At 41.0% G+C, this 27,801-nt stretch overlaps 1 protein-coding gene across 1 annotated transcript in view; it reads right to left on the reverse strand.

Moving 5' to 3' along the window:
• TPPP (tubulin polymerization promoting protein) overlaps nt 1-27,801 on the reverse strand; it is a 63,186-nt gene that overhangs the window by 19,507 nt on the left and 15,878 nt on the right. Inside the window, exon 3 of the mRNA XM_085306837.1 lies at nt 893-1,046. Coding sequence (XP_085162963.1) covers nt 893-1,046 — 154 coding nt within the window. The remainder of the gene's footprint in view (nt 1-892; nt 1,047-27,801) is intronic.

A 27,801-nucleotide genomic window follows, 5' to 3' on the forward strand; every position in this document is an offset into this window, starting at 1 on the left:
TAACAGAGTCAAATCTTGTAAAAATCATACAATGTAGAAGAGATTTCTCCAGCTGACATTTCCACTGTTCATTTATGCAGAACCAAATTCCGGAAAGATTACTTACATGTAAATTTTCATTCATAGCTCTAAGCTTAAATTCAGAAAGACAGCAAATTTTAAGTAGACTGAAACTAAACTGACAGGATCATTCAACTTCAGGTACACACTCCAGCATCTCCTGAATTGCAGCACAAAAGATTGCCCAACACAAGCTTTTAAAAAGACAACCAAGGAAAAAGAAACAAACCTATTTACTCTATGCTTTATAAAATTTCTTTTCCATATTTCTTATCCTTCAAGTTTAATGACACCCTGCAAATATTAAAACCAAAAACGAAGAACATTACAGCTCCTTCAAATGTGGAACAAACCAAAACCAAAGACCAGACCACAGAAAGCTGATATTTTCCCTGGTGTTCTGGAGTCCACATGGGGTATTAGATGTATTTTAACTTGTCTCTACTTTAGTCTTTGCGTACTTTACACCAAAGTCTTAGAGCTTCTAAATTCAAATTCCTTTCCCCTACTCTTTTTGATTTGCATACACCTCTCTTCATGAATTTTCTGTGTTTTGACTGCATGTGAAAGCTCTCCTTTGATGGCTCTGATGACCTTGGGGGTTCCTAGAAGAAGCAATGATGGCACTGCACAGGACTGCACAGCAGTGCAGTACTCCAGGGGCTGCATAAGCTTTGCTTCCACTTCTAGCTCAGCACAGGCATTTCCTCCAGGTCCCTGAAGACACACTGCTTCCACTTGTGGCTTACAAAAGAAAAAGGTGAGCACAGTAGAATGGGGACAGAAGGAGGATGACAGTTAAAACACTCCAACCATGAAAACAGTAACATACCGTTACTCCAGATATAATCGGGACTTTGCCTTCGATCAGTTTATATATTTCTTGAACTGCTTCCTCATCGCTCTTGTCTTTAAACCGCTTCTTGGAGAGTTCCTGAAGAGCTTCCTTAAACTGCTCAAAAGTGATAGTTCTGGAAGACTTTCCCCTGACGAAACACACAGAAATTGAAAGAAATGACAAGTGAGCACAGCAAGCKTTCCAAGAGTAGCAGAGCACTTTCAGTTTACAACAGAAACCTGTAACAGAAAAGGAGTCATTCAACCTATTTGGGGAGCCAAATAAAACAGCCCCCAGGGATATCACATTCTTTACGCACATCACTAGGGCAGCGCTTTAGAGTCTTTATTTCTCCCTCTCCACTAAGGACAGGAGAACGAGARGGAACTGGCCTGCTGCAAGCAGGCCTGCAGCTCATCACAGCCTGGCAGGCTCACTGCTCTGATCACTCATGCAGCCTGCAGGCGTAAAAGACAAGAATTGAAGCAACTTAGGTGAGTTTAGTTACTGAACATTTTTTATTCCTTGTCGAATAAGTAGTTATGACAAACGATTCATAGGTTACTTTATTCATGTGTTCATAAGCAAATTAAGGTTCCRATCCTGTTGGATAAAGTAAATTGTTAAAAAAGTCACTAACATTTTAAATTCCTCCTCCTCTGCCAAACAGTGGTAAATTTTAACTGATAAATTTAAAAATCAACAGTCATTTTCCTCCTTAGGCCATTGCCTTCACAGAACATTCATAGGTTTTTGGGAAACACAGTTTACCAATCTGATAAAATCATAAAAGCCCCAGAAATTCAGAACTGAAGACTTTCTGGTCTTTTCAAAACTAACAGGAAGCCCCTGTTCCCATGCTGATGCATAGGTTAGGTTTGCTCCAGAGGAGAAGCTTTTGTTATAGCAGTGCACAGTGGGAAGCCTGGGAAGCATAGTGGGAATCAGTACTTTACAAACCACCCCTATCTATAGTCACTCCTGCAGAGGTTTTACACCTGTCAGGCCAGCAGGCTCAACTGATAAAGCACTTAAAAATAAATCTCAATATTTATTGCAAAGATGTGTTTAGCCAAAAGGAGATTCATGCAAGTCTGTTTTCTAGCATTTAAAAATACTCACTTTAGACAGGAGAGAATGTAGCAGAGCACATACTGTTCCTTCCTTTTACCCAATACTGAACTATTTTTAGTGTTCCTCATTTTACAATAGAGGTATGAGGCCACAGCATTAGCAAGATTGTGCACCGTAAATATATACACACACACACACAATGTGTGTGTGTGTGTGTATATATATATATATATATATGTATATATATATAGTTTATTTTGGTTGTTATGAATTATATCAAACACAAAACACACCTTTCTTTGTTGGTTTAATTACACATTCCCTGATGCCTATAACAAAAGATTTGCCATATGTTTTAAACTAAAATTTAGCAGATCAGATGGAAACATTTTAAAAAGATGTTCTGACAGTTATGCTGCTGTAGCCTTAAATAGTACTATCTTTAACAGCAAAAGATGTTTTCARTTGCTTACAACATTAGGAAACTCTCAAAGTCAAAGAAATATTTGAGGGTCCATGTTGCTGGGAAACATACTACTACATCAGTTTTGTTTGCAGCCTAAGCATTTCTTTTTATGCCAATTTAGAGTGTGTCTCAAGCAAATTAGCAAAAGAGCCCAGACCAGTCCTTTCAGCAGTGACAGCTGTTTATACAGGAATAAACGATAGACTGCAAGGACGGAGAAAGTGTGCACTGGCAACAGAGAGAGCAGACTGGAAAAACTATACACAGAAATCTCATTTGACTTTAGTAACCAATGGTCAAAACAGCAACTCACCCACCTCTCTTCAGCTCCCATCTCACACACATTCAGGAGTCAAATCATCCTGCCCTGCCTCCACTAGCAAAATAGGCAAGTGAGATCTCACACTTTTAAAGAGCAACAATTAGGTAGCAAATTCCAGGTTTTTATACCATAGTGAAATTGGTTATTCATAAGAAAACTCAGCACTAATATAAAACTTTACGTACAGTTCATTTACATCATCTTTTACTCCAAGACAATCCAACATGTGGCAAACTCCTATACCCTTCACACTCCTAATTTTAGCCAGAAATAAACTTTATTTGTTTTTTTGATTAACTTTGCTGCTTGCAACAACCTGCCTGCTTTAGGTGAAGCATGTGCTGGAATATCTCATGGAATTAGCTAGCAAAAGACTATAGTGACAGCAGAAATGAAGAACATAATCCAATAATTCATTAACCAGAAAYACACAGGGAACATACTGCAATTAACTTCTTGGAATTTGTCCAGGATTCTCATTAACARGATTAATATCCCTTTCTGATGAAACATGCTTGAAGACTTTTACCTCACTCAAGAGGTCAGAACCGCATTTTGTTTTGCCTCTCTCTCTCTCTCTCTCTTTTTTTTAAAAAAGTTTGCACTGGCAATCACTGCAGAGCATTAGCATAAGGCCCAACTAAGGCCCTTGGTCATTACTGACTTGCAGCCAAGTCTGACACACAGATCTTTCAAACAAAATTTTGTGTAGCATATAGGTTACTTAGAAGCTTCCAATCAGGTCTGCTAATGCTTAGCTTGGAGAATCAGTCAGGAACCCAGTGGGAATGGGAATGGCCACAGAGAACTAGCAAAACTTGTGGCAGTTCACGCTGGCTGCTTTCCAAAGGCTTTACATTTAGGCTTAGCTTCTTTTTTTGCTTCCTTTTTTCTCTTTTTTTTTTCTCCTTTTTAACATATGTAGAATTCTCAATCCTGCATTTATCAGGTAAAAGATCAAAACATATTTATCTTTTCTTCTGTAGTGAAAAAAACAAACATTAAGGATGATAAGAGAGAAAAAGAGCATTTCCTAGTCAGAGACATGGCCATTCCCATCTCTCAAATTTGATCTGTTTCTAGCCACAYTGATGTGGGAAAATGGAAAGACATTTTTTTCCCCTCTAACTTAAGGTATAACCAGAAATTGGATATTTATGCACATAAAGCAATAAAACAATGTAGTATTGCTGCTGGAGCCAACAGAAAAAAAAATGTGCATCATGCTTCCATGATGCTATTCTGCACCAGCAAACACTGGAAATGGAATTGAGGATGAAAGGAATTTTTAGAGATTTTGGAGAAAATTTTACAACTGTAACAAACAYGAAGTCTCGCAGCAAGACTAATCATAGCATGGAAAGCTACAGAAACACAGCACTCAGCTTCCAGAATTCTTGGGCACTTGTGGACTGTATGCCAGGTAGCAGAGTACCTGACTCCCCACGCAGTGTTACTGCCACTCTGCCGGTGCCCGGCAGCTGCTCTCAGACCACCTGCARTAGCTGCCATCCTCTCTGACATGCTTTCAGACCACCAGCAGCAGCTTTCTGCTCTGCCTGCATGCTCACAGGCTCAACACAGAGTAACCAATAGACCAAGCAGGAAACATACAAACGCTGCATGTTATGCAAGGCAGATACACCCTCCTCTTATTCCTGCCATTTTACTTAATGCCCTCTTCACATTAAAGATGAAGCCATTTCCTGACACCAGCCAGACCATGAAGTTAAACTAAAAAGAAAAAAAAACCCTTCTCTGTAGCAATTGTTACAAAGAATCAGCCTCTTTGTGTATGTTTGTAGCTTGTTTTTAGAAGCTCATTATAAATATCTTGTTTCCATGGGAATAACAAAACAAATTATTAACTTTCATTTTCCAAGTGTTACAAGTTCAAATGGTCTGACTCCAATTAAGCATGCCAAGGATGATCTCTCAGCTATTAGCACTCTTCCCTTAGACTTATTGCTCCAGAGAGTTAACAGAAAACTAGGAAGACAATAAAATACTGTATATACTATATGCACAAAAAATCCAAGAGGAATACAATAGAAGGAATGTGTGAACAGCTAAAGAAACACAATGACTAAATCAGATAGTGGAAATGCAGATTAAAACTCTTTGACCAGGGAATGAGACAAAACACAAAGTGGTAATAACAGAGGGAAGGTGGAAAAACAGAGAGTAATGGTAGCTACCTTAATGAAAACAGCAAAGTATCTATAAGATAGACATTAATAATATAATTTTTAAAAGCTCTGTGCTTGCTTATGATATGAAGAAACCTTTATATTTAGGAAAGACATGTTCTTATGTGCTATTCTAATTTAAGCTCTACTTCTTACAACAAGCAGAACCACTCTGATGCATCATCCTTGGTGGGGAGGTGTGGTAGGCGAAACRGGGCGCTGCGGMAGATCACGGGATGTGACGTCATGACGAGGCAGGCTAAGACAGGAAAAGACAGTGCGAGCGCGTATATAAAGAAGTGTAACGACGCAATAAACGCCATTTGCCGCATCCTCCTGAGGGAGTCAGTGTGGAGTGGCCCAGGGGCGGGCGGTGTTGCGGGCTCCTGACCTCACCCGAACTCTGGGTATTGTTGCGACGGCAACAGGGAGGAAACTGCATATTCATGATCTACTCATGAAATTTTGCTTCTGTTCCTACATTTGAGAAGAGACTGAATACATTTAGAAAAATTTTAGGAAACTTTCCATCATCTCCTCTCTTCGATGGAGCTCTCCATGCATCTGCTATAGACGAGGAGATTCTGAACAGAAGCTTTAACTCCTCAGTTTACTTGTAGAGCCCAAGTTCRCATATGTAAAAGCCTCAGTTTTGAGCCTGGACATCAACATAGTGAATATAAAGTGTAAAGGATGAAGCATCGGCCCAGACTGGACTGTAACTGGAAATGCTGCAGCATTCGTTTGCTAATAGTTGTACCAACAGGGCCTGCTGAAGTGAACACGTGGAAGTTGTACTCATGCAACTTAATCCTTGTATACTAGCTGGATCCTCAATCATCTCTGACAGCAAATTTTAATGGTTTTCTACAATTTTAGCTGAAAAGRAGAGAGAAGCAAAACACACACTCCATGTATCCCATACATAAAATCCTCTGCCAGTGAAACATACGTCTCTGTGGCCCTCATGCAGAGCTATGTAACACATCTTCCACTTTAGGAGTCTCCCATTTTAACCTCTGAGCTCCCAAGAGGCATCTTTTAACAACACTCATTTTTCCATTTAATTTTCTATTCCTGCTATTCACCACCTCTCCAATCCCACCGGGGCACGGGCATCAGGCAGAATGGCAGTAGCATGCACTGGCCAGGGCACCCAGCCACAAGGGTCGTTCTCTGCCCCCAAGCTTGGCTCTGAGAAGAACAGCAAGCCTGGCAAGGGCCTGCAGGCAGCCCAAGTAGAGCAGGGAGCACAGCATGTTTTTGCATAACCTTTTGCCCAAGGAGTTTTGTTTGTAAGGTTTACGTAGTCTAATTTCACATTGGGCATCTCCATTCACCAAGGAACCACTTAAAACTTGTCTGCATTATCTCATGTGAGCAATGAAGACTGAGTATTCTCTATATTTATTCCCTTCCCATCCATTCAGAAGACAAATTGAGAGAGATATATGTTTTTTTTAAACATATTTATTTTCCTTAACTTGAAAAACAGCTGGATCTTGCTTAACTTGTCTGGAAATTTTTGTTTTTGAGGAATAGTCTGCCAGAATGAGAAGTCGCTATTGCTGAAATTTTTCATTTTCATACAAGAAGAAATTTCTGCTTTACAACTTTAACAATAGCATAACCTCTATCATCGTTATTGTGCTATCTCCCAAAGTACCGACTCCTCTTCATTCAGCAGCATTTTTCTTACTACTTATGCTAAAACACCAGGCATTCTCGAGGCATTCTGTGAACAAAATGTACACTAGCGGCAGTGCTTAGTGGTCCTTGCACTATACTGGATGGCAGTGAAAAGGTACCAGGCAATTTCCTTTAAGTGACAAAGCCTCTGCAAAACACAGGCATTCATGTAACAGGTGTTTTACTTCTTCCACGGATTTCCACACATTACCAGCACAAAGCCCAAAATTAACATGTTTCACCAAGAGGCAGATTACACCATGCCTGGCATGGTTTTATTTCTTTCTAGCAGGGTTCCCCCCCACCCCTTTTCACTTTCAGCTCTTTTGGGGGTAATTAACTCAGCATTTGCAGAGGCCATCAACTCCATAACTAACAACAGCCTCAAACTGAAGTGGAACCCTTGGAGTAGATAAACCAAGCCACTAGAGCCCAGAAACACTAATGGAATATTGACATATCCTGTGCAGATCTTGCCTTTTTTTTTTCAATAAGACTGAAGCTCCAAAAGTTAGACATAAAATGCAGAAGACTTCCAAAAGAGGAAGACAATACACTCTCTGGATAAAATCTTTAAGAATGCACAACTAACCACAAGCAGGGACGTCACTAAAAGTTTGACAAATATAACTGAAGAGAGAACAAGGAAAAAAGGAAAGAGAGCACAGTACAACTCTTTCRGGTTCTTTGATTGCACTGCATTTTCTAATAGTTCTAAAGAAAGGTGCCAGTCAAGGAATCAATAAAGAATACAGATCCAAAGGTGTCATCCTGCATCAGGAACTCCTGCCCTACTAGTGGGGCACAGCTGAGATGCTGAAATCAGACACCTGGATGTTGGGGCAAGCAGGAGCTGACTGGCAAATAGCCTTAGGAAAGGAAGGGAGGGCACCCTGAAGATAGCCTTGGCAAAACAATCCTAGGAAGAAGCTTGTGTTCATAAAGCTCCAAGCAGAGATCCTCAGCAAAGGCAGAGGTCACTTCAGGAGTACAGGCATTTCCAAGGGCATGGCTCTTCACGCACAGTTCATTCCCCTGAGGGAAAGATTAGGACCAAAACAATCAAGAAATTCAAATGGCCTTCATAATTACTCTACGAACATGCCTGGTTCCAGCACCTTGGCCAACTCAGGCATAAGGARCTAAATAAAGGAAGTAAAATGGAACGAGTTAAAAAGAATAAAAGAGATTAATGGCACTTAGGGAGGACAAGGAAAAGAAGACAGACCAGGGAAAAGATAGGTCTGCTAGATCCTTTATGTTAAAGGAGTTTGTGAATGAATTTCCCATGCCAGATATACACCTGAGCCTAACAAGTTTGGAAGTAGAGCCAGAAACGTGTACCTAGCAGCCAGCAGTCTGGGAGCACTTCTACATTTCCTTGTTAACTGGTAGCATCTGAAGAAAAGAGACATCTGTAGATTGACCTGATTGTGGATTCCCTGGACTTGACACAATGAATGGAATAACCGCACACACACAAAGCAACAGGCAAGTCTCAAAGATATCAAATTTATTGCAGGCATAYTGCTATTATGCTCAGAGAGCTTCTAGCATCTGGGGAAGAACCCAGACCATCACGCACAACTTACTGCCCAAGTCATTCAGGAACACAAAAACCTGCCGTTGGGACACAGGGAGGTCTAGCACTAYTTGTCAGCAACACTTGGGGGAAGTTATTCCGCAGGGGACAGGGCTTGGGTGAGTGACAGTACCAGGGAAGCTTGTCTGAATGCAGAAAGATGCAAGAAATGGACAGAAAAGGGGCTGGAAGGAGGTCTTGGACAATATGGGCAAGCACAGGCTAGTGCTGCAGCAAAAAGACAGAGCCTGAGAATCAGGCTTATACAGACACAGGTTTTCCTTCTTCAGCAGGTTCAGTTTATCTGCAATTCTCTTTGGTTCCTTCTGCATTAATGACCCGTTGGGAACACACACACAGACCACAGGGGAAGTGAGCAAAACTCAGAAAACCACATGCAATTGCATAGACCTAAGAGCTTGATACAGGTGGCAGCTGCCAAGGGACACTGTTGAGCACATTCGAAACATGAAAATCCATATGGACAACATCATGATGCCCCATACCACTAATACAGGGATGGCTGAAGATTTACAACCAGTCTTCAATAGCTAAGCTAAGCTATCTAACAATAATAGTTAGCATTTAAATAGTACTTTATCTTTCAAAGTGTTAAAGAAGCTGATAGAACCACAAAGGTTCTCCCTGCTGACAGAGGCTTATGCCAAAAGGAAGTGCAGCTGAAAGGACAGAGCAAAGCACCAACATCATCAGTACCTTTTCTGCCAGTTCAGTAAGTAGTGCACACATCCTCATTCCTCAACAACGCAGGGAAATAAAGGTGGGAACTACAAGTAAGGCATCCCTCTAGAGCTTACCAGCAAGTCCATATGAGCTGACAAATCTCATCCCTGTCACAGACATATAACGGTAGCTAAATTTATTTTGCTTCTCTCTCCCCAGCAGTGTGAAAGTGTTTGTTTGAAAAGGAGATCAATCTAGATGCACTGAAAATATGCTCAGTACAAACACTGCTGAAAGGCATCTCCAGTACTGTCCCATACTGGGTATGGCCAGCACAGCCAAACTAGCCCGAAGTAGGAGGGAGCACATTTGACCCCAAGTAGACAAACCACAGAAGACTGCTAGTGAGTATTTTAATGAAAAAAAATTCTCAAAGACAGCTTTCAGATCTTTTTTTTATTATTATTTTTGAGGATTTCCCTTATTAATCTTAATAAGGACAACTGGAGGATTAAAAAAAAAAAAGAAAGAAAGAAAGAAAGAAAAGGAGACATAACGCAATGAACTTCAGTGGGAGCACCCAGTCCTCTCATCTGTTTTTTGGCAGCCTGTCATCTTGCTCACTGCTGTCCCTCCAATACAGTATCTATGTTTTGACTGTGTTGACATTCAAGTAAGGCAAGTTGCTTCTTTTGACTGGTTAACCAATTCCAGGAAAAGTACACGGGGTTTCAGAGAGGAGAGAAAAATGAAATGTCCAAAGTGGAAATCAAACAGTTCCATAACAGAGTACGGTTTTAATTAATGAGATCCAGAACAGAAAAGCTCAGTACATTACTAAGAAGGATAAGATATTATATGATTATATGATATGACGTCTTACAGGATTTAGACAAAATTCAAACAGAAGTATAGGCAGTCAGACTCAATGAAGAACAATAGCATTGTTAAATAGGACCTGCCCTAGTAATATCTTAACTATTTAAGTCTTAAGATATTAAAACTTAATCCTCAGGTATGATCTTCACATCCACCAAATGACCATTGCAGGTAAGTTGAGCCAATGCACATTYGAGGGATGGGAAAAGAGCAATGCAGAATGGTTACAAAGGGAGTGCATGTGCGCATGCATGTGTGTGTGCACATGCGTGCACGGGGTGGGGTAGATTTTTAATCACTACTGAGCCAAGTAAAACTACAAATGCAATTTGAAAATTTTGTTTATTCCTATAGGGAAGAGTATTTGGAACAGTTGGTACTAATAAGGCCTTTCACAAAAAATCCAGTTCTAGCTCAGAAGTTACACAGGTTAGTATTTAAAATAAATAAATAAATAAATGTGCGTGCGCACACACACACACGCACAGACTGAAGACAAAAAAAAAAAAAGAAAAAGGAAAGGGATGAAAAAAGCAACYTTTAATTCGCATACAGCATATTCACTGTTGCAGGCACTGCAGCTGTTTGTTAATGAAATTCTGCCAACACACAGCAAAGTTTATTCATCTTTTACAGCCTAGAAATTTAGAAAGCCCTAGCTAAGAGCTCAGGTATCCAGCTCCCTTCCTGGTCCACAGAACATTTCCCCCTCCACTCCAAGGGCATATTTCCACTTAGAGATAGGTTTAGGACTTCGGTTTTTTTCCTCTTTTTTTTTTTCTTTTTAGAGAGAAAGAGAGAGATATATAACAGCATCTAATACAATGCATAAATGTCTCTTGGCACAGTCATTTCTGAAACAATGCAAACACTACACAACATAGCTTGATGTATTTGGAGACTGTGATGGCAGATTACTGCTTACAAAAGTGCTGCTGTGGAAATGAGAGCATCAATCTACTCTAATCCAGGGTAGGATTTTCCTTTAGGGTTTAGTTACACAGAATTGAAAACCAACAAACCTTTATCAGACTGGTCCAAACTCATAATGGAAGAACATATCATTATCAGATAGTTTTACATCAGCAACATTCTATTTTTTTTCACAGAATCACACAGAGTTGGAAGGTTTTCATTATTTTTTACATCAAATCACATACAAGCACAAAAGCAATTTCTGAACCTAGTGACAGTTCATTGAGTGAACCCTCCTGAGAGGTCAGATGGATTCAGGTAAGGAAAAAGTGTGTGTTGGGGGCGGGAAGGAGGAGAGGGGGAATGTGAAGGAACAGAAGGACAGGCAGACTGTGGCCAAAACAAGCCTCTCCAATGATTTACAATGACAAAATGAGAATATTTTAAGAGTGATCCAATACGAAATCAGAGTTGTCAGTGTAGGTGGGAAGAAGTCACCAAGCTCAAGTGTATAGCTGCAAAAGCTATCCAATACTTGAATATGAGAAAGGTGGAGTCTTATTTCCTCTACAGGTGCCTACAGGCCTAAAAGACAATTCCATAGGTATGCTACAGCCAATGCAGAGAATATTCTTTAAGAAACTCCTCTGCAATGCTGCTATCATTTCTGCTCATTCCAAGTACCTTGTACAGATATCCACTTTTGCACAGCCTAGGGGGAAAAAAAGCTAATACGTCTGCTTACTTACATATCCCATGTATCTCAAGAGCTAGTTGGTTCATCTTTTTGTGATTCCCAACCCCCACAGAAAGCCACAGTAGGTAAAGCCACTTTTAGTCTAAACAAATCCTACAAGTCATAACAAYGAATTTCTTCAGATGCACAATGTACCTTGCAAGTCATAAATGCAGGCCCTTGAGCTCTGAGACCAAAACAGTTCAACATAGGAAAAGCAGAGACTAAAAAGAAAGAAATTGAGGGTTACAAAAATCAGAGTTGCATCAGTTTCCTAACACATTGAGGGCAAACTCTGATGAAACGGATATAGTAGAAAACCCTAATCTGAGCCTAGCAGAGAAAGTTTACCATGCAAGCAGATATAGTAGAACAAACCCTAAGTTTAGCTTCAAAAATGTCCACTCGGGTTCGTATGCAGTGTTTTTGTRTTTCACTTTCTTTCTTTTTTTTTCTTTTTTTTAAAAAAGGAGAGATCAATCCTCTTTCTGCCCAAAGAGGGAAACACATTTGGTATTGGAAGCCTCCATCATACCAGGGATGATGCAGAAATGTCCGTACCAGCAATGTTTTAGCACCTTGTGAAAGTCATAAACCAACAGAGAGCAAATTCTGCATGGAAGAGTATATCTTCCCCTGGATTAAGAGCCTGTTTACTGGTCTTTATGGTGCTGAATGATKGGCATTTATTCTTTCATTCATGTCACACACTCCCCTCATTTCAGAATGAAAGTTTACAGAAAAGTTCATAGTTTTACAAAATGTTTACAACAAATGGAGATTTACCTACAAAATTATTACCTACAATTATTCATCCTGAGGACATCACCATCACAAACCAAAATGACAAGAAACAGTCGGGAATCCTTCAAGATGATGCTGAACTAAATAGTGAAAGCAGAGAGGAGACTTTGAAAGAGCAAGCGCACATTCTTCTGGAAATCTGTGACTTATTTAGATCATCAGCTCCTAACGGAAGGTATTGAACTAGTGCTGGGACAGATTCCAACAATTCTGGAAACGTCTGACATAACTCGAGTGAATGAACTAAGGAATCAGCTAGAGTTACTCAACTATTACGAAAAATTTCTGCCAGATTTAGCCTCTTATATCTGCTGCAAAATCTACCGAGGACAAGACCCCTCTGCATGCCACGATGAAACAGAAGCTGTCTTTAGAAGAATACAGTTGAATAATATTGTTGTGATCACACACACGTAAATAGTTAAYAGCATTTAATAAGATCGAAACTCATTATAAGACTTTGTTTCCAAAGCAACTCACACTACATAACAAGCCTAGCCATTCCACACATCAAAAACCTTCCTGAAGTGGAAAACAAACTCCTTTTCAATCCATCTCCTTTTCCCTCTCTGCAAGGCCACATCTCTCCAGCTTCTGAATGAAAACTGCTATATATGTGCTGCCCTCTCTACTTGTGCTCTGTACAAAGATCACTTCCAGACAGAAATATCATTAGCAATACCTAGCAGTTCTTCATTTGCAAAATTCAGAAACAAATGATTCACTTTTTTAAAAAAATGTCTCAGCTATGAAGACTGGCATTTTCCTCAAGGCCATTGATTTTATCAGCTGCAGCAAGACAGCCAAGTAATTCTCCAAACATTCACTTGCTATCATTTATAATGAAATGTAGTATCTTAGAGTGAGAAGGATGTTCAACACAGTACTACCTATTCTTGTAAAGCACTAAACCAGAGCACACTGCCAGCACTGCTGCTATTAACTCAAATTCCTAAAATATTGTATCCGTACTACGTGATACTTGATGGGAATGGTCTGTGTTGTAACCTTTTTTTTATCTGTACCACCTGATACTTGGTGAGAATAGTCTAGCGCTGTAACTTTTTAGTGCCTAGAACAATACCGCTGTGTTAAGCGGGATACAAATAAGTAACTAACAAGGTCTTGGAAATCTGTGAGAAAGAACAGCGGTTGGTTACATATAGATTCTGTGGCTTCCAGCCACAAAATCACCATGAGAAGCAGTCAACATGAAGGTCAGAAGCTGAAGAGTAATGAAATAGCAACCCCAAAGTCAAATGTGGCCCCCGAAATAAGTCTGCACGCGTGCGCAGTATCACAGCCCGGTTATGCAGCCRGGGCGGAGTTGGGCTGGACTCCCTGCACTTGTTGGCCCCAGGTGCCAGGACTCCCGCCTACCGCAAGTAATCATAAATGCCGGAGTTTTCCGAAGGGGGGAGAGGCTGCTACACAACAGAGGACCACGTTGCCTCCTCGGGGACGCCCGAAAAGATTGTGCCTGCCGACTCTCCCTCTCACCATGCAGACAATTGAGACAAACCTTGAGGCGGTCCTTCTCGAGATYACCATTGGGTCGGTCTGTTTGTAAGTATCTACTAATAAACTGGTTGCTACTGAAGAGTGTTTGTGCGTGTGTGTGTGAGTTTGTGCTGGCTTGCCAAACCGGATGTTTGGCCCCTGGGAATCTAACTAGAACAAATATATACATATATATATATATATGTATATATATATATATATATGTATATATATATATATATATATATATATAGAGAGAGAGAGAGAGAGAGAGAGAGAGAGAGAGATATTCAAGGAGATATGTTATTTTAAAAGTCACTGCCAGGACACATACTGCATACAGAATATCAAACTAGATTCAAGGCCAGTAGTAGAAAGTGCATAGAACAACAACAACAAAAAACAGAGGAAAAGATCATTCAAAATAATAATGCTCTTACCTAGGTTCAGAGTAAAAAGATCCACTGCATAAAGGACCACAACAACAGCGGCTTATTTTCCAGAGCAGAGTGTAAAAGCCAATGAACTTCTGTACAAGAACACTAAGGCAAGTGTTTGCACACACATCCTCCCTATTTCCTTGAAGGCATAGAATCAGGTGTGTAACAATCACTTCCTAATGTGCCTTCAGAAATTACTGAAAATTAGGTTTGGGTTTCTTATGGATGATACAGAAGTTAAAAATACATCAGAGAAAATATCTCCAAGATGCCAAACTTATTCTTCCAGTGTGAGCACATACTCATGGGTAACACTCACTGATCTTCTACCTCTATGCACACAAATAAAAACATTTACCAGCCTCATGTTCTAAAATGAACTTTGCGGGAGGTAATCCTGATAAAGAAAAAACAGCTGCTTCAAAATGCTGAATCCAAGCATTTTTACCTTTTCTGTGATTGAAGTGCTACACTGGAAAATAGATTTCTAGCTATGCAAATTAAGCCAGTTTCAACACACCATAAAGCCTACAGCTGTCTTATGTTTCAATGATAATTTAAGACCAAGACCACTATTGATAAGTTTTACAATTAAAACAAAAGTTTTACAATTAAAACAAAATGCAATGGCCAAGTAATATAAAGGGGTTAAGGACAGTTCATACTGGAAAGAAAATTAGAAATGGTGTTACCAAAGAACATAGATTCACAACAGCGCAAAACAAAATTCAAGTCAAGTTCTCAAAATAATGGTACAAGCCTGCAAAGTAACTTTTTGCAGAGAAGTATGACACTGGGATTCAACACAATAGGAGTCAGTACAACACAGTACCAATATACTTTCATAATTACATTAAAATACATTACCTAACCAACGATTACTTTATATTGGATTGCAATGACTACTACTTTTTTTTTTTTTCTCAGACAGTCAGCATCAACCAGTCTCCAAAAGAAAAAACCTCCCTCAACCCAGCTGCCAGCTCTTGCGTCTGCACAGCCATCACATGGGGTCTTGCTGGCACAAATCATGCCTGGTGACTCTCCAATATAACAGCAGGAAGATCAGGAAGATTTATTTGAGTTAAAATTACAGGGAGGGGAAGATCTGATGTCAGCTTTATGCTGGTTAAGGCCATTTGCAGAACTACTGTGTTRCTTGAATTCTTCATTTTAAGTCTGCAGGTGAGTAATTTTCTAATTTGTGGCCAATTAATGCTGTAGATAGTGCTGCAATTCTATGCCCTTATTCCAGGTCATATATCAGCAGAATATGTCTTTATCTACCAGATCCTTGTAGAGCTGTTAATTTGGAACATTCAAAACCTTCTGAGTGATAGCTGATAACTTCCTATGGAAGCCTGATTCAACATCCTGCCTCTCACACTCTGCTAGTACTGGCTGTAAGGTAGATTGCTATTTTAGAAGCAAGCTGAAAATAGCCTCATAGCCTATGTAGCAAAAGTGCGTAATAACTGTTGCAGGAAAACAATGCAACATAAAAATAATATCTTAAGACAGTATCACATACATAAACACTGTCAAACTCAATGTGCTGTGCAGCACATGCCAGCCTGTGCTGGTCTAGCGTGGGAATTTCCCATAACAATCAGTGGACAAACATTTTTCCAAGGCCACATGCCGATCATTTTTATCACAAAGGCTCTATTTGAGGTACTTTTATACTACTAGTTAAACTAAAACTAGTCTGAGGATTTGATGCAATTATTTATAGCTGAATTAACTTCCCACTGTAGTGATATCAAAGCCAGGAGGAGCTCAGCAGTCACTGCTTCAGGCCAGCACTCTGTTTTAGCTGCTACACAAAGACTACTAGGGTCAAACACAGCCAAAGCAAGCTTCATGCACTGCTAAACACCTTGTCCTTGTACAAGTAGTACTGTATTGAGGGCCTCAGAACACAGGACCAAATCAGAAAAGAAATGATTAAAACCAGACCATGCTGACTGAAGCTGCAGCCAGGTGTATTTGGAGGTCAAACTCAGAAAGAGTACAATAGCATTATATCAGCAAACAGACTTCATGTTATCAGTAGAGCAGGATGAAAACACAACTTAGGTAACTGACTACTCAGCATCCCTTTAGAAGAATGTTCTACACACTTTCTTCATTTGGTTGGAGGAGAGAATAAGCCACAGTCTGTTGTCTTGACAGAAAAGATGATCAAGCTAGTTCTGTTCATCTTCTTTTAACAACTTTCCCAGCTACTTCATCCACTTAAGCATAATGAAGAGCTCTCCACAAATGAGAGTGATGGAAGAACTGATGAAAGAAAAGCAACATGCCTGGAAGAGGATATCACAATTCCAGCTTTTCTTCAAAACTAAGGAAGTCATTTCTGTTTCTGTTTCAAGCTTAGAAAACCAATAATACTATTTGTGGTTATGTTAATAAAGGATGACCTTATGTACTCACTCTCTCTCTCTCTATATATATATATATACACTGTTATATATGTACATATACACACACATATACACAAAAATATATGTATAAAAAATATCAAATAAAGGAACACAGGGCAAATATATTAGTTCTCTTAATAAGAATTACCAAACTGAATACTCCTCTATATTCATTTTCAGCTAGTATCAGCACTTAACAAAAATGTTTTATCAGATGATAGTAATTASCCTCAGAATTGCATGTAAACCACTCATTATGTTTAATTATTAGCGTAAACATGTCCTAGACTCAAATCACAGACATTCTATCACCATTTTCATCCAATATCTATTTTCAGTACAATGCTTAAAAAGTTTCAATACTCTTGACTTTTGGATACATGTTAAGAATATAATCTAATATATTGGCTCTTAGCTACCATATAGAATATACATTTTTCTTTCATCTTAGCAACTTTTCAATACCTTCTCCTTCCAGTTCTACCCTAATTATTGTTTTCTTAGATTTGAAACTTTATCAACCTACAAAGCACTTTCAAGTCAGACTCCTGAAATGCCAAGTTGATCCCGTTTTTTCTTCCCCACCTATAACTTYTTTAAAGAATATTAATTCATCTGCTAATTTCTTACTACCTGCATATTGGAAAAAAAAGAAAAAAGTGTACAGCTAACAGAGGCATCAGTTTGCACAGCATTCTGTGCAGAAGGGCACAAGAAGGCACCTTTGTTTCCAGTCCTAACACTGTACACTTCCCTGGACATGGTTATGACATGTTAGAGCACAGCCTCCAGTAGCTGTTAGACTTGCTGCATCAGCTGCCAGAGGCTTTGACTCAGACCAACCCTCTGACAGCAGATGCAGCTCTGCAGGTCTCAGGCTGTAGGGAATATTTGGGACCTCTCCATACGGCCCGCACAGTCAGCTCTCCTGCAGAAGGCGTGCTGTTCTTGACAAACTGTGTCATCAGGTAAAGGAGTTACAGGAGGAAGTCAGTAGGCTGTGTAGCATCCAAGAAGATGAACAAGACATAGACAGGGTATTCTCAAAGACCATTCAGCTCCAGGAGTCCCAAACCCTCATAGCAATGGAGTTGCTGGAGGGCTTTGTGCCATGTAAAACAGTACATCATAACACTGTAGAAGGCTGGAAAATGGTCACTTCCCGTGGGAGGAGAAAGGCTCTTACTCCTTCTGAAGGACTGCAATTAAGGAACAGATTTAGTGCCCTCCAGGCTGAGGAGAAACTAGGCACAGCTTCAAGGGAAGCAACTGGGCTGACAGACCCTGTGCCATGCAGGAACACCCAGAAGAAGCAGCAAATGATTTTTGTGGGTGACTCCCTGCTGCAGAGGACAGAGGCACCTATCTGCCAACCTGACCTCTTGTCTAGAGGGGTTTGTTGCCTGCCGAAGGCTCAAATATGAGATGCCATACAAAGACTGCCAAGGTTTGTGCGCAAATCTGACTGTTTCCTTCTGTTGCTTTTCTATGTGGATGCAAACAATACCCAGGACAAATTGGAAACCATCAAACAGGATTTTAGAGCTCTGGGGATGGTGGTCAGGGTCTGGGAGCCCAGGTGATCTTCTCCTCAATCGTGCCAGTGAGGGGGAAGGATGAAAGGAGGAGTAGACAGATTTTCCAAGTTAACAGCTTGCTGCACTGCTGGTGTTGGTAACAGGGTTTTGTTTTCTATGACCATGGGACTCTGAAGATCAACAGCTGATGGGGAGAGATGGGATCCAATCCACAAAGCGAGGCATGCATGTCTGCCAACACATTGGCCAGCCTGGTAAGGAGGGCTTTACACTAAGAAAGATAGGGGAAAGGGATAGTTACAAAGACCGGGTAGTCAGTAAAACACAGCTTAAGTCAGGATGCCTGCAGCGGATGCATGCAGCTGGGGAAGTGCACACGAGACATGACTATGGCGAATCCTCTTGCACCCCCTCCTGGGAAACCTGCATGCTCAACTACCTCTCTGAAATGCCTGTACACCAATGCGCGCAGCATGGGGAATAAATGGGAAGAATCAGAGATTTGTGTGCAAATCACAGGGCCATGATCCACCCGAATATGAGGAAAAACTTTCTTCCTGTGAGGATGACAGAGCACTGGAACAGGTTGCCCAGAGAGGTTGTGGAGTCTCCTTCTCTGGAGATATCCAAAATCCACCTGGACACAGTCCTGTGCAATGTACTCTAGGGGACCCCACTTGAGCAGGTGGTATGGACTAGATGATCTCTAGAGGTCCCTTCCAACCTCAATCATTCTGTGATTCTGTGAACAAAGACAGAGTTATGCTTCAGATGGCTGTAGACATGTATTTGGAGTCACCTGCAACTTTCTCTCTAGGTGCYCATGTAGAGCTGCAAGCTTTGATCCATGCAGCCCACCTGCAAATTGCCCAAACCTTCCACTGAAACCATGCCAGCTGAGAACACTGTGACACATGCTATTTTGTTCACAAGAGCACCCGGATCCCCACCTAAAAGTACCCCAGACATCTGTTTCTATACAGCATCCGTCATAGTGAGAAAATGTAAATAGTCTCAACCTTTCTTTCAGACATGAGCTATCTGTTCCAAACAAAAGACATAATGAAGACTGAGCATAAGGAGCACCAAAATGGAGTTCATTACGTTTCCCAGTGCCACAAATTAGCCTGGCATGCAATGGCTAGTACTATATAAGGGGAGGTGACTGGACAGGGCAGTTAACAGTGCTGTCACCACCTTTCCATCTTATACCACAAAGCCTTACTCTTGCAGATGGAGAACACCTCACCTTTTTGTGAAATATAGACTGCAGGTGACTGACCCTGCAGCAGCCAATTGCATTCCTGGTATGAGCTGCCTACCTGCAAGGGATCCTCACTTCCACAGCCTCTCATATTGCTCCCATTCTGATCTGAATTAGAGTTAGCTAAACCCTCCATTCTCAGCACTATCAATACCATTAACAGTCAACAGCCCACCTGGAGTAGCAAACACCTTCAAATGTAATGAAGCAGACAAACTCAGGGGTAACGGCGATTGCACTGGGAATTATAATAAATATCTCTGGAAATCCTGTACAACTGAGCTGGGAGTTTTAGTGGACAAGTTGACCATGAGACAGCAATGTGCCCTTGTAGCCAAGGCAGCCAATGCTTTCCTGGAGTGCATTAGGAAGAGTGTTGCCAGCTAGGTCRAGGGAGGTGATCCTGCCCCTCTACTCAGCCCTAGTGAAGGCACATCTTGAGTACTGTGTCCAGTTCTGGGCTCCCCAGTACAAGAAAGACATGGAGCTACTAGAGAGAGTCCAGTATAGGTTACGAAGTTGATTAGAGGCCTGGAGCGTCTCTCAGGAGGAAATGCTGCAAGAGCATGGTTAGCTTGGAGAAGAGAAGACTGAGGGGGGGGATCTTGTCAATGTCTACAAATACCTTAAGGGAGGGTGTCAAGAGGATGAGGCCAGACTCTTTTTCAGTGGTGCCATGCAACAGGGCAAAAGGCAATGGGCACAAACTGAAACACAGTTCCACCTAGACTAGATGATCTCCAGAGGTCCCTTCCAACCTCAACCATTCTGTGTGATTCTGTGAGTTAGAATCCAATATTTAAACACAGATCTATCATACTTTCTCTTATTGATTTTTCAGCTGCAGTATAATGAGCTACTGCCATATTACAGAATCACTGCACAGCTTTTCTGTTCTTAGCTGTAAAGAAAAAGAAAAAAGCTCGTACACTCTTTGATGATGATATAAAAGCTGTAAGTTGTATCTTTTGCACAGCATAAGAAAAATACAGCTGCTATTGCACAACAACTGCTTCTCTCATTAGCTTACTTTTTTTAAGCAAGATTTGCCACTGTAGGGCATAGAATGAAGACAGAAGACATCTGGGCAGTGAAGCAAGTACAGTCATGTGTCACGGGAGTCACCGCCTGGTGCCAAGGATCACCATTGCTCTGCAGCTGCTGGTGCTCGTGACCACAAATGGCACTAAGTGGCACAAAGCTAGCCGTCTCAACAGGGACAAAGGGATGAACAGGTCTACAGGATTCACATCTCCCACCACATGATGGTAGCTCATCCTTTTCTGTAGAGCCTCACAYTTTTAGGCCTGTTGAAGCCCTTTGGAGGCTGCAGGAGCCTTTAGAAAGTACACACACCCACAGATAATGAGAAAAAAGCTTCTTCTGGCTTCTTCAAAGTACACCGACCTTCCTGGGCTTAGGGTAGTCAGGTTAATAGACTGCCTCATCATTTTTCTCACTGTTTCATCTAAAAGGAGGCCCACACTGAGAACTTCACTAACAGTTTTCAGCAGACTTCCATTTTCCCTGGAACAGAAATAGCCCTCAGATCAAAGACAGGAAGCAAAAGCTGTAGTTTTTTTTAAATATATATACACTTCACAACAATGCAACATGCCTCTCTCTTTCTTTTTTATGAAAGTCATCTCTGAGAAAGCTGGCAAATCTTACCTTCTCAAGACAACAGATCTATCAGAGAAGAGAGGTTAACAGAGCGAGGAGAACTGAGAAGGGCTGAACATCCTGCTTCTGCAGTTTCAAGAATTATTCTTAATGGGTTACAGAAATCACTACCAATCCTTACAGAACAGTAAGGAAGCATGGTTAAAAGGCAATGAGGGCAAAGAAATCAAGAACGCATGTTCCCCCAATACTGCAGAAAAACACTGGAGTTTGATGAAAGAAAAAGTTTGATGAAGAAAAAAAAATGCATCCACTGAAATCCCTGCACTTTCACTAGTTTGGCCTGTTTGCAGCAGAAAACTTGGCCAGTGTGCAACAGAATAGCTCCATCAATGTAGTTAAGTGAGCATGAATTTTCTAGATTCAACAGGACCTCTATGTCAACTTCAGCATCAAAGGCTTAGAAGCATCCTGAAAAACCTGTGCCACAGTCTTGCAAATCGAACAACAGTGCAAGACTAAAAGATCAAAATAAAGCACCATATCCCAAAGTATCTCCAGAATCAATTAATAGGAATTAAATGCATCAAGAAAAGCTACTGGACTTCATTAGTATTACACATTCATAACAGAAATGAGGTGAAATGGTTTTCACAGTAAATTCATCTCACCATTGCAACAACTTACCTAACAATATTTTCTGCTGCTTGCCATCACTGATAAAGATATTCAGATTCGATTTAAAGCTATTCCACAGCTTAAATAGAAATTTACTGGCTTGATGCAAAACCTTGTAAGTTTTTTTGGCCTGAGTTACAACAAAGGTTAAGACAGTACTGTAATATGCATTTCCTGCCTTAGGTATTGTGTCTTATTAAAAAGAGTGAGCCAAATGAAATATTGGAGGCAAGCATTATTCAACAAAATAGCAGACTGAACACTGCTTGTCCTCCCTGTCTTAAATATATATATAATATTTTTTTAAAAGAATCTTTTTTCCAACTCATGCTAAATAATATTAGTGATGGGAAAATTACCAAAGTGATTACTCAAGATACACTACTCAACAGCTACTCAAGACACAGGTATTACTCCTCACAGTTACTGAGATTCTCGTGACCATAACTCTATGCAGAGAAGCAGCAGCATGCTGGGAGCAGTTACACTGCTGAAAATGCTGCAGTGATGGGCATTAGAAAAAGTASGATAGCATTCTTAACCAGAACAGTCTATGTTTTAACCATGGTGCTCTTGGTTACACTTTGTCAATTTTAAACATCCTTCCTTAATTCTTCATTTAAACTTCAGAGCTTTCAGTATCTGCTCCCATAACACTTCAGCATTTAATAGTATTTATTCATAGAAAAGGTTGTCATTAAGATTTATACATGTAATCAAAATGTTCTGGGTGCCTTCAGAATCAGCGAAGTTAGCAATCTTAGCATGTTTCTTAAAATTATTTATTTGATGCTAATATCCTGAACCTTAATAAAGTATCAAAGCCCAAAACCAACTAATAAATGATTTTATTTTCCTCAAAGGAAAATTTATTATTATTATATCAGAACTCCATACCAAAACAATTCCTTTTAAATTCATGGGCATACAGGCACATACCTAAAAATATTGCAGAAAGTCAGGAACAGAGATCAAATTCAAAAGAAACATCTAGATTTCATTCACATTTCCTCGGTTTAACTCACACAAAAAAAATTGGAAGTGGTAAGTAACTCCAATCTAATAAAGTCAGGGTGATGAGTTTCAAAGGAATAGCTTCCAGTAACAACAACTTGGATGTTTTAACACTGCAAGTCCTAACTCTATATATAGCACCCAAACCTTCTCACTGATAAGTAGTCATCCTGGAGCACGATCAAAATACATTGAGAAGGTGCCTTCTCTCCGACATTGCTTCCAGTAACAGGTTCAAATTAATAAGTTAAACAGCGTCTGATTGGCCTAGACCCCCATCAAGACAAGATCACGTAGTGCCCAGTTTTAAGGGGCAGATCATGTGTTGCCCACTTAGCATTTACAAATGAACCTTTCCATTCCTCCTCTGTAATATTAGCCCTAGGCTCCAGTTCCCTCACATGCCAAGCTCCAAGCAACCACAAATCAATGCATCTAGAAGCCTGATTAACATGACCTTTCATAAAGTTGAAGACAACATGCCAACACTTCTCTAAGAGAGCGCTCTACATTCATATTGGTGATGAAACAAAATGGGGAAAATGTACACATACAGATTCCTGAGTTTTTTTTAAGCTGGAGTTTTGGTGAGACCTTCTTCTACATAATGTTATAATAAACTCTTTAATGAAACTTGCTCTGATTCAGTTTAAAAGTAATCCTCTCAAAACTCTAGATAATAAGAAGCACATAAGAATCAGTAAATTAGTTTAAAAAAAAAAAAAAAAAGACAAGAAAATCCTCAAGAAATTGAAAGAAGATAGCAAACTACCTCAAATTCTGTGTGCTTCCATTTCCCCGCATCGCACTTTCCATTGACCTAAGTGGATGATATCTTAATTATTTTAGCAGCTTTATGCACCCAGGCAGATTAAATACATCTTAATTTCAGCATTAATATATTTTAATCTTCTTTAAGAGATGGATAATTTCTAGTCAATGTCCTTATTCTATGAGTCAAAACACTACATACATACACATACACCTGTTCCATAAAACATCCCCTCTAACTTCACAATAGCACTTAATTATGGTTATATATATAGAAACAGGATGAAATATGCATATTTTTGGCTACCACAAGTATTCTTATATATTGTRCTATATGGCTGCAAACTCTGTTGTTTAGTAAGGTTCTTTTCAGGATCATTCAGAATAAATGCAAGTGCAAAGGTTAGCCTAGCAATAATAACAATAAATCCTAGATCAATTATCACATGTAGTCTATCCACATTTATGAGCCACTGGCAGTAACACTAGTCAACAGTTCAAAAGTGACATGAGTTCAAGATTCTTCCCTTCTCTAAATATAAAAATCCCAATCATGGTACACAAGGAGAGGCTGAGGGAAGGGGGTCTGTTCAGCCTCAGAAGAGAAGATAAAGAGGGGAGGTAAATCTTATACCAAAAGAGAGATTATAAAGAAGACAGAGCCAGTTCAGAAGTACGTAGCAAGAAAACCACAAACCAATGAACACAAGCGGAGACACAGGAAATTGCAGCTAGACTTAAGTGAAAAATTTCTTCACCCCTGAGGCTGGCCAGGCACAGGAGCAGGTTGCTCACAGAGATTGAGGATTCTCTATCCAAGTGGTCTTTCAAAACTTAGAACCGTAAAAGTCATGTAGCAATTCAGCTTGGCAGGAACCTTTGCCTATGAGTCTGTACTTAGGATAAACCTCTGCTCAGAGTAGGTCTCAAGGCAGGGTGCTCAGGGACCCCTCCAGGCAAGTCTTGAACACCGACAAGGACTGAGATTCCACAACCTCTCTCCACAACTTCTTCCAGTATTTGACAACCCACAGCGGGCAAAGGGTGGGGGAGAACCCACCCACCACACATAACTACAACAAATCCTTACATCCCACCTGAATTACCCATGTGCCAGCTTCAGCCTGTTGTCTCCCATACGATTGCTATGCACTTCTAACAACAGTACGGCTCCATCCTCCCTGTGTCTTCCAGGCACGTAGCTGGGGGCAGCAACAAGGTCTCCCCTTAGCCTTCTCTTCTCAGGCCTCAACAGAGCCTCTTCTCCCTGCACGTCACATGCTCCAGCCTCCGGAGCGTCCTGGTGGAGCGTCCTGAAACTTGCTCCAGTACGTCAATACCTTTCTCGCGCTGGGGAGCCCCAGACTAGACACAGCACTCAGATGTGGTCTCACAACCGCCAAAGAGAAGGCAAGGATCACACCCACAGACTTGCTGCACTGGCCTTCCTTGCTGCAAGGGCACCCTGCTAACTTCCTGTCCTCCGCAATCCCCATGTCCTTTGGGGCAGAGCTGCTTCCGAGACAGTCAGACACCAGCCTACAGGGTTATCCCACACCAGTTCCAAGACTCTACAGTTTCTTTGGCTGAACTTCACGAGCCTCCTGTCAGCCCCTTGCTCCAGCCTGTATAGCTCCCTCTGAAGAGCAGCCACCGTCCTCCAGGCCATTCCCCTGAAAGTCTGTAAACCTGCCGAGAGAGCACGCCACCCCTTCCTCCTGGTCATTAACGAAGACATTYGGTTRYGCTGGTCCYGGTATTGATCCCCAAGAGACATGCCTACTTACTGGCTGCCAGCTGGAYGCTGAACCACTGATCACAACTCCAGGCACAGCAGTCCAGCTCATTTACCACCCATCTTAGCACCTACTTAGGCAGCCTAAATCTCACCCATTTGGCAACAAGGAGACTATGGGAGACTGGCTCCAAGGCCTTGCTAAAGACAAGGTATACTCACTACTTCCACTGCCTACTCCTTGCCCACAGGGCCAGTCACTTCATCGGAGAAAGTCACAAAGTCACTCAGGCATGGCTTGCCCTTGCTAAATCCATCCTGGCTGCTCCAAACCACCCTCTCGTCCTTCACGTGTTCAGAAACAGCTTCCAAGATGATTCGCTTCACAGCCCTCCCAGTGACCGAGGTTACGCTGACTGGCCTGAAGCCTCCCTCTTTGCCCTTCTTGAAGATGAAGGTGATGCTTGCCTTCTTCCAGGCATCAGCCATTTTTCCTCCAATTGCCGTGAGCTTTGGAAGATGCTATTGGCCAGCTCCTTCACCACTCTTGGACGCACCCCCTCTGGTCCCGTGGGCTTGTGTACGTCTAAACGGCTTAAGTGATCCCTAACTCTGTCTTCTCCTGCTTTACTCATGGAACAGACTCTGCCAACGGGCTCACGGACTTGGGAGCCCTTGAAGACAAGCTCTGCTAGGAACAAAAGAGGCAAAAAAGGCATGGAGTATCTCAGCCTTTTCCATGTCCCTTCTCACTAGGTCCCCTGCCTCACTGACCAAAGGGACCACACACTCCATGGCCTTCCTCTTGCTACCAAGATATTTGCAGAATCCGTCCTTGTTCTTCTTCACCTCAAGACTTGCTAGTCTCAGCTCCAGCTGAACACTGGCTTGCCTAGCTCTGCTCCTTTCAGGCATGGGCAATGTTCCTCCCATGTAGCCTCTCCCTGCTCCCACTTTCTGGCTACTTTCTTTCTGCACTGGAGCTCAGTCAGAACATCCATGTGCATTCAGCCTGGCCTGCTGCCATGCTTGCTCAACTTTCTGCACATTGCAATAGACCATTCTTGTGCTCTAAGGACACCCTCTTGGAAGATCAACCAGCTCTCCTGGGCTCCTTTGCCCTCCAGGGCAGTTTCCCAGAGGATCCTGCCAAGCAGGACCCTGATCGAGTCACACTCTGCTCTTCTCAGCTCCAGGGTTGTCATTCTGCTGTTTGCCTTGCTCACTCCTCTCAGGATCTTAAACTCCAAAGTCTCCTGGYTGCTGCAGTCAAAGCTGCCCTCAACCTTTACCTTCAATCATCTTCCACCTTAATCCATACAAATGAGGAACAAAGTCTATTTTCATGATTAATGATCTTGCTTGTCATTCACTAAAATATTTATTTTGCAAGTAACATATTTTACGTAACTTCTTTTACAGACATATAATCAGCAATTGCAAATGATGGTGCAATTATATGARTAAAGAAGGATGACTTGCAGGAAAAAAAACACATGAGGCAAAATCTTATTCCAGAGCCCTACTTCCACTCTAAACCAGTAAGTCCTTGTTGGCTGCCACTGGCATATGGGACAAGTTGTAGCAGATACCAAGGAAGCTGCATGATGCTGCATACAGCATCACATAGCATCCCAAATTGCATCTCTAGGTTTAATGTGCATATATTTTAACACAAATATGTTTAAAAACATCATCAGCCTACAGCCCTTTGGTGCAACTGTTCACTTGACTCCCGCTCAGGGTTTGGGCCTAACACAGCTCATACTAAAGCYTGGTGTATGCTGGAAGCAGCACCACTGAGCTAACCTAAGAGCAATATGTACACTAGGTACTTAAGGACACAAAGAACAAGGCCCCTGTCATAACAGTTTTATATAAATAACTGCTTGTTAACATCCAATAAGACCAAAACTCTTTGGTATTCAGTAACGTACTGTAAATTTGAGAAATCGCAACAAACTGTGATGCTTTGGGTAGAGAACTTAACGATTTTACATGCACTGAACAAGTCTGCACTGTAGCAATTGAATCCGAATCCAACTCTTTTTCTCAAATGATCACTGTTATACGTTCGGAAGTTAGGTCACTTGTCAGGAAGGGAAGAAGGGTTGCTTTGCTTTTACGCAAAAAGAAGCTCTTCAAGACTGAACCACAAAAAGCAACCTTACTGTTCACTTCTTGGACAAGTAAGAAAATTGGATGCTTATTTCAATTAAAATAAAGTATAGATGGTATGGTAAAGAATAAAATGCTCTATGTTCTAACTTACCTATCTTGTCATCTGTAACTGCACTGCTTCAAAACTTGCTGGAAGTGAGAGAATTGTTAGCACAGATTATGCCCCTGTATACCGTTCTGTACCTACTTAATACTTATTTCCTGACACAGACATATTATGAAGTACCAAAGTTAACTGTTCTGTCTACTTCAGGCATAACAGAGGATTATACAAATCACATTCTGGGCCACTGTTTAAAGAATCTCTCCAGCAGGAAGTAAAATACAGCTTATAACTATACTTCATATATATGCTTCATGTATTTATAAACATCAATTCATACATCACACTAC

The sequence above is a fragment of the Rhea americana genome, unplaced genomic scaffold (assembly GCF_003343005.1).
Source record: "Rhea americana isolate MKP2758 unplaced genomic scaffold, rheAme1 scaffold_248, whole genome shotgun sequence".
Taxonomy (NCBI): Eukaryota; Metazoa; Chordata; class Aves; order Rheiformes; family Rheidae; genus Rhea; species Rhea americana.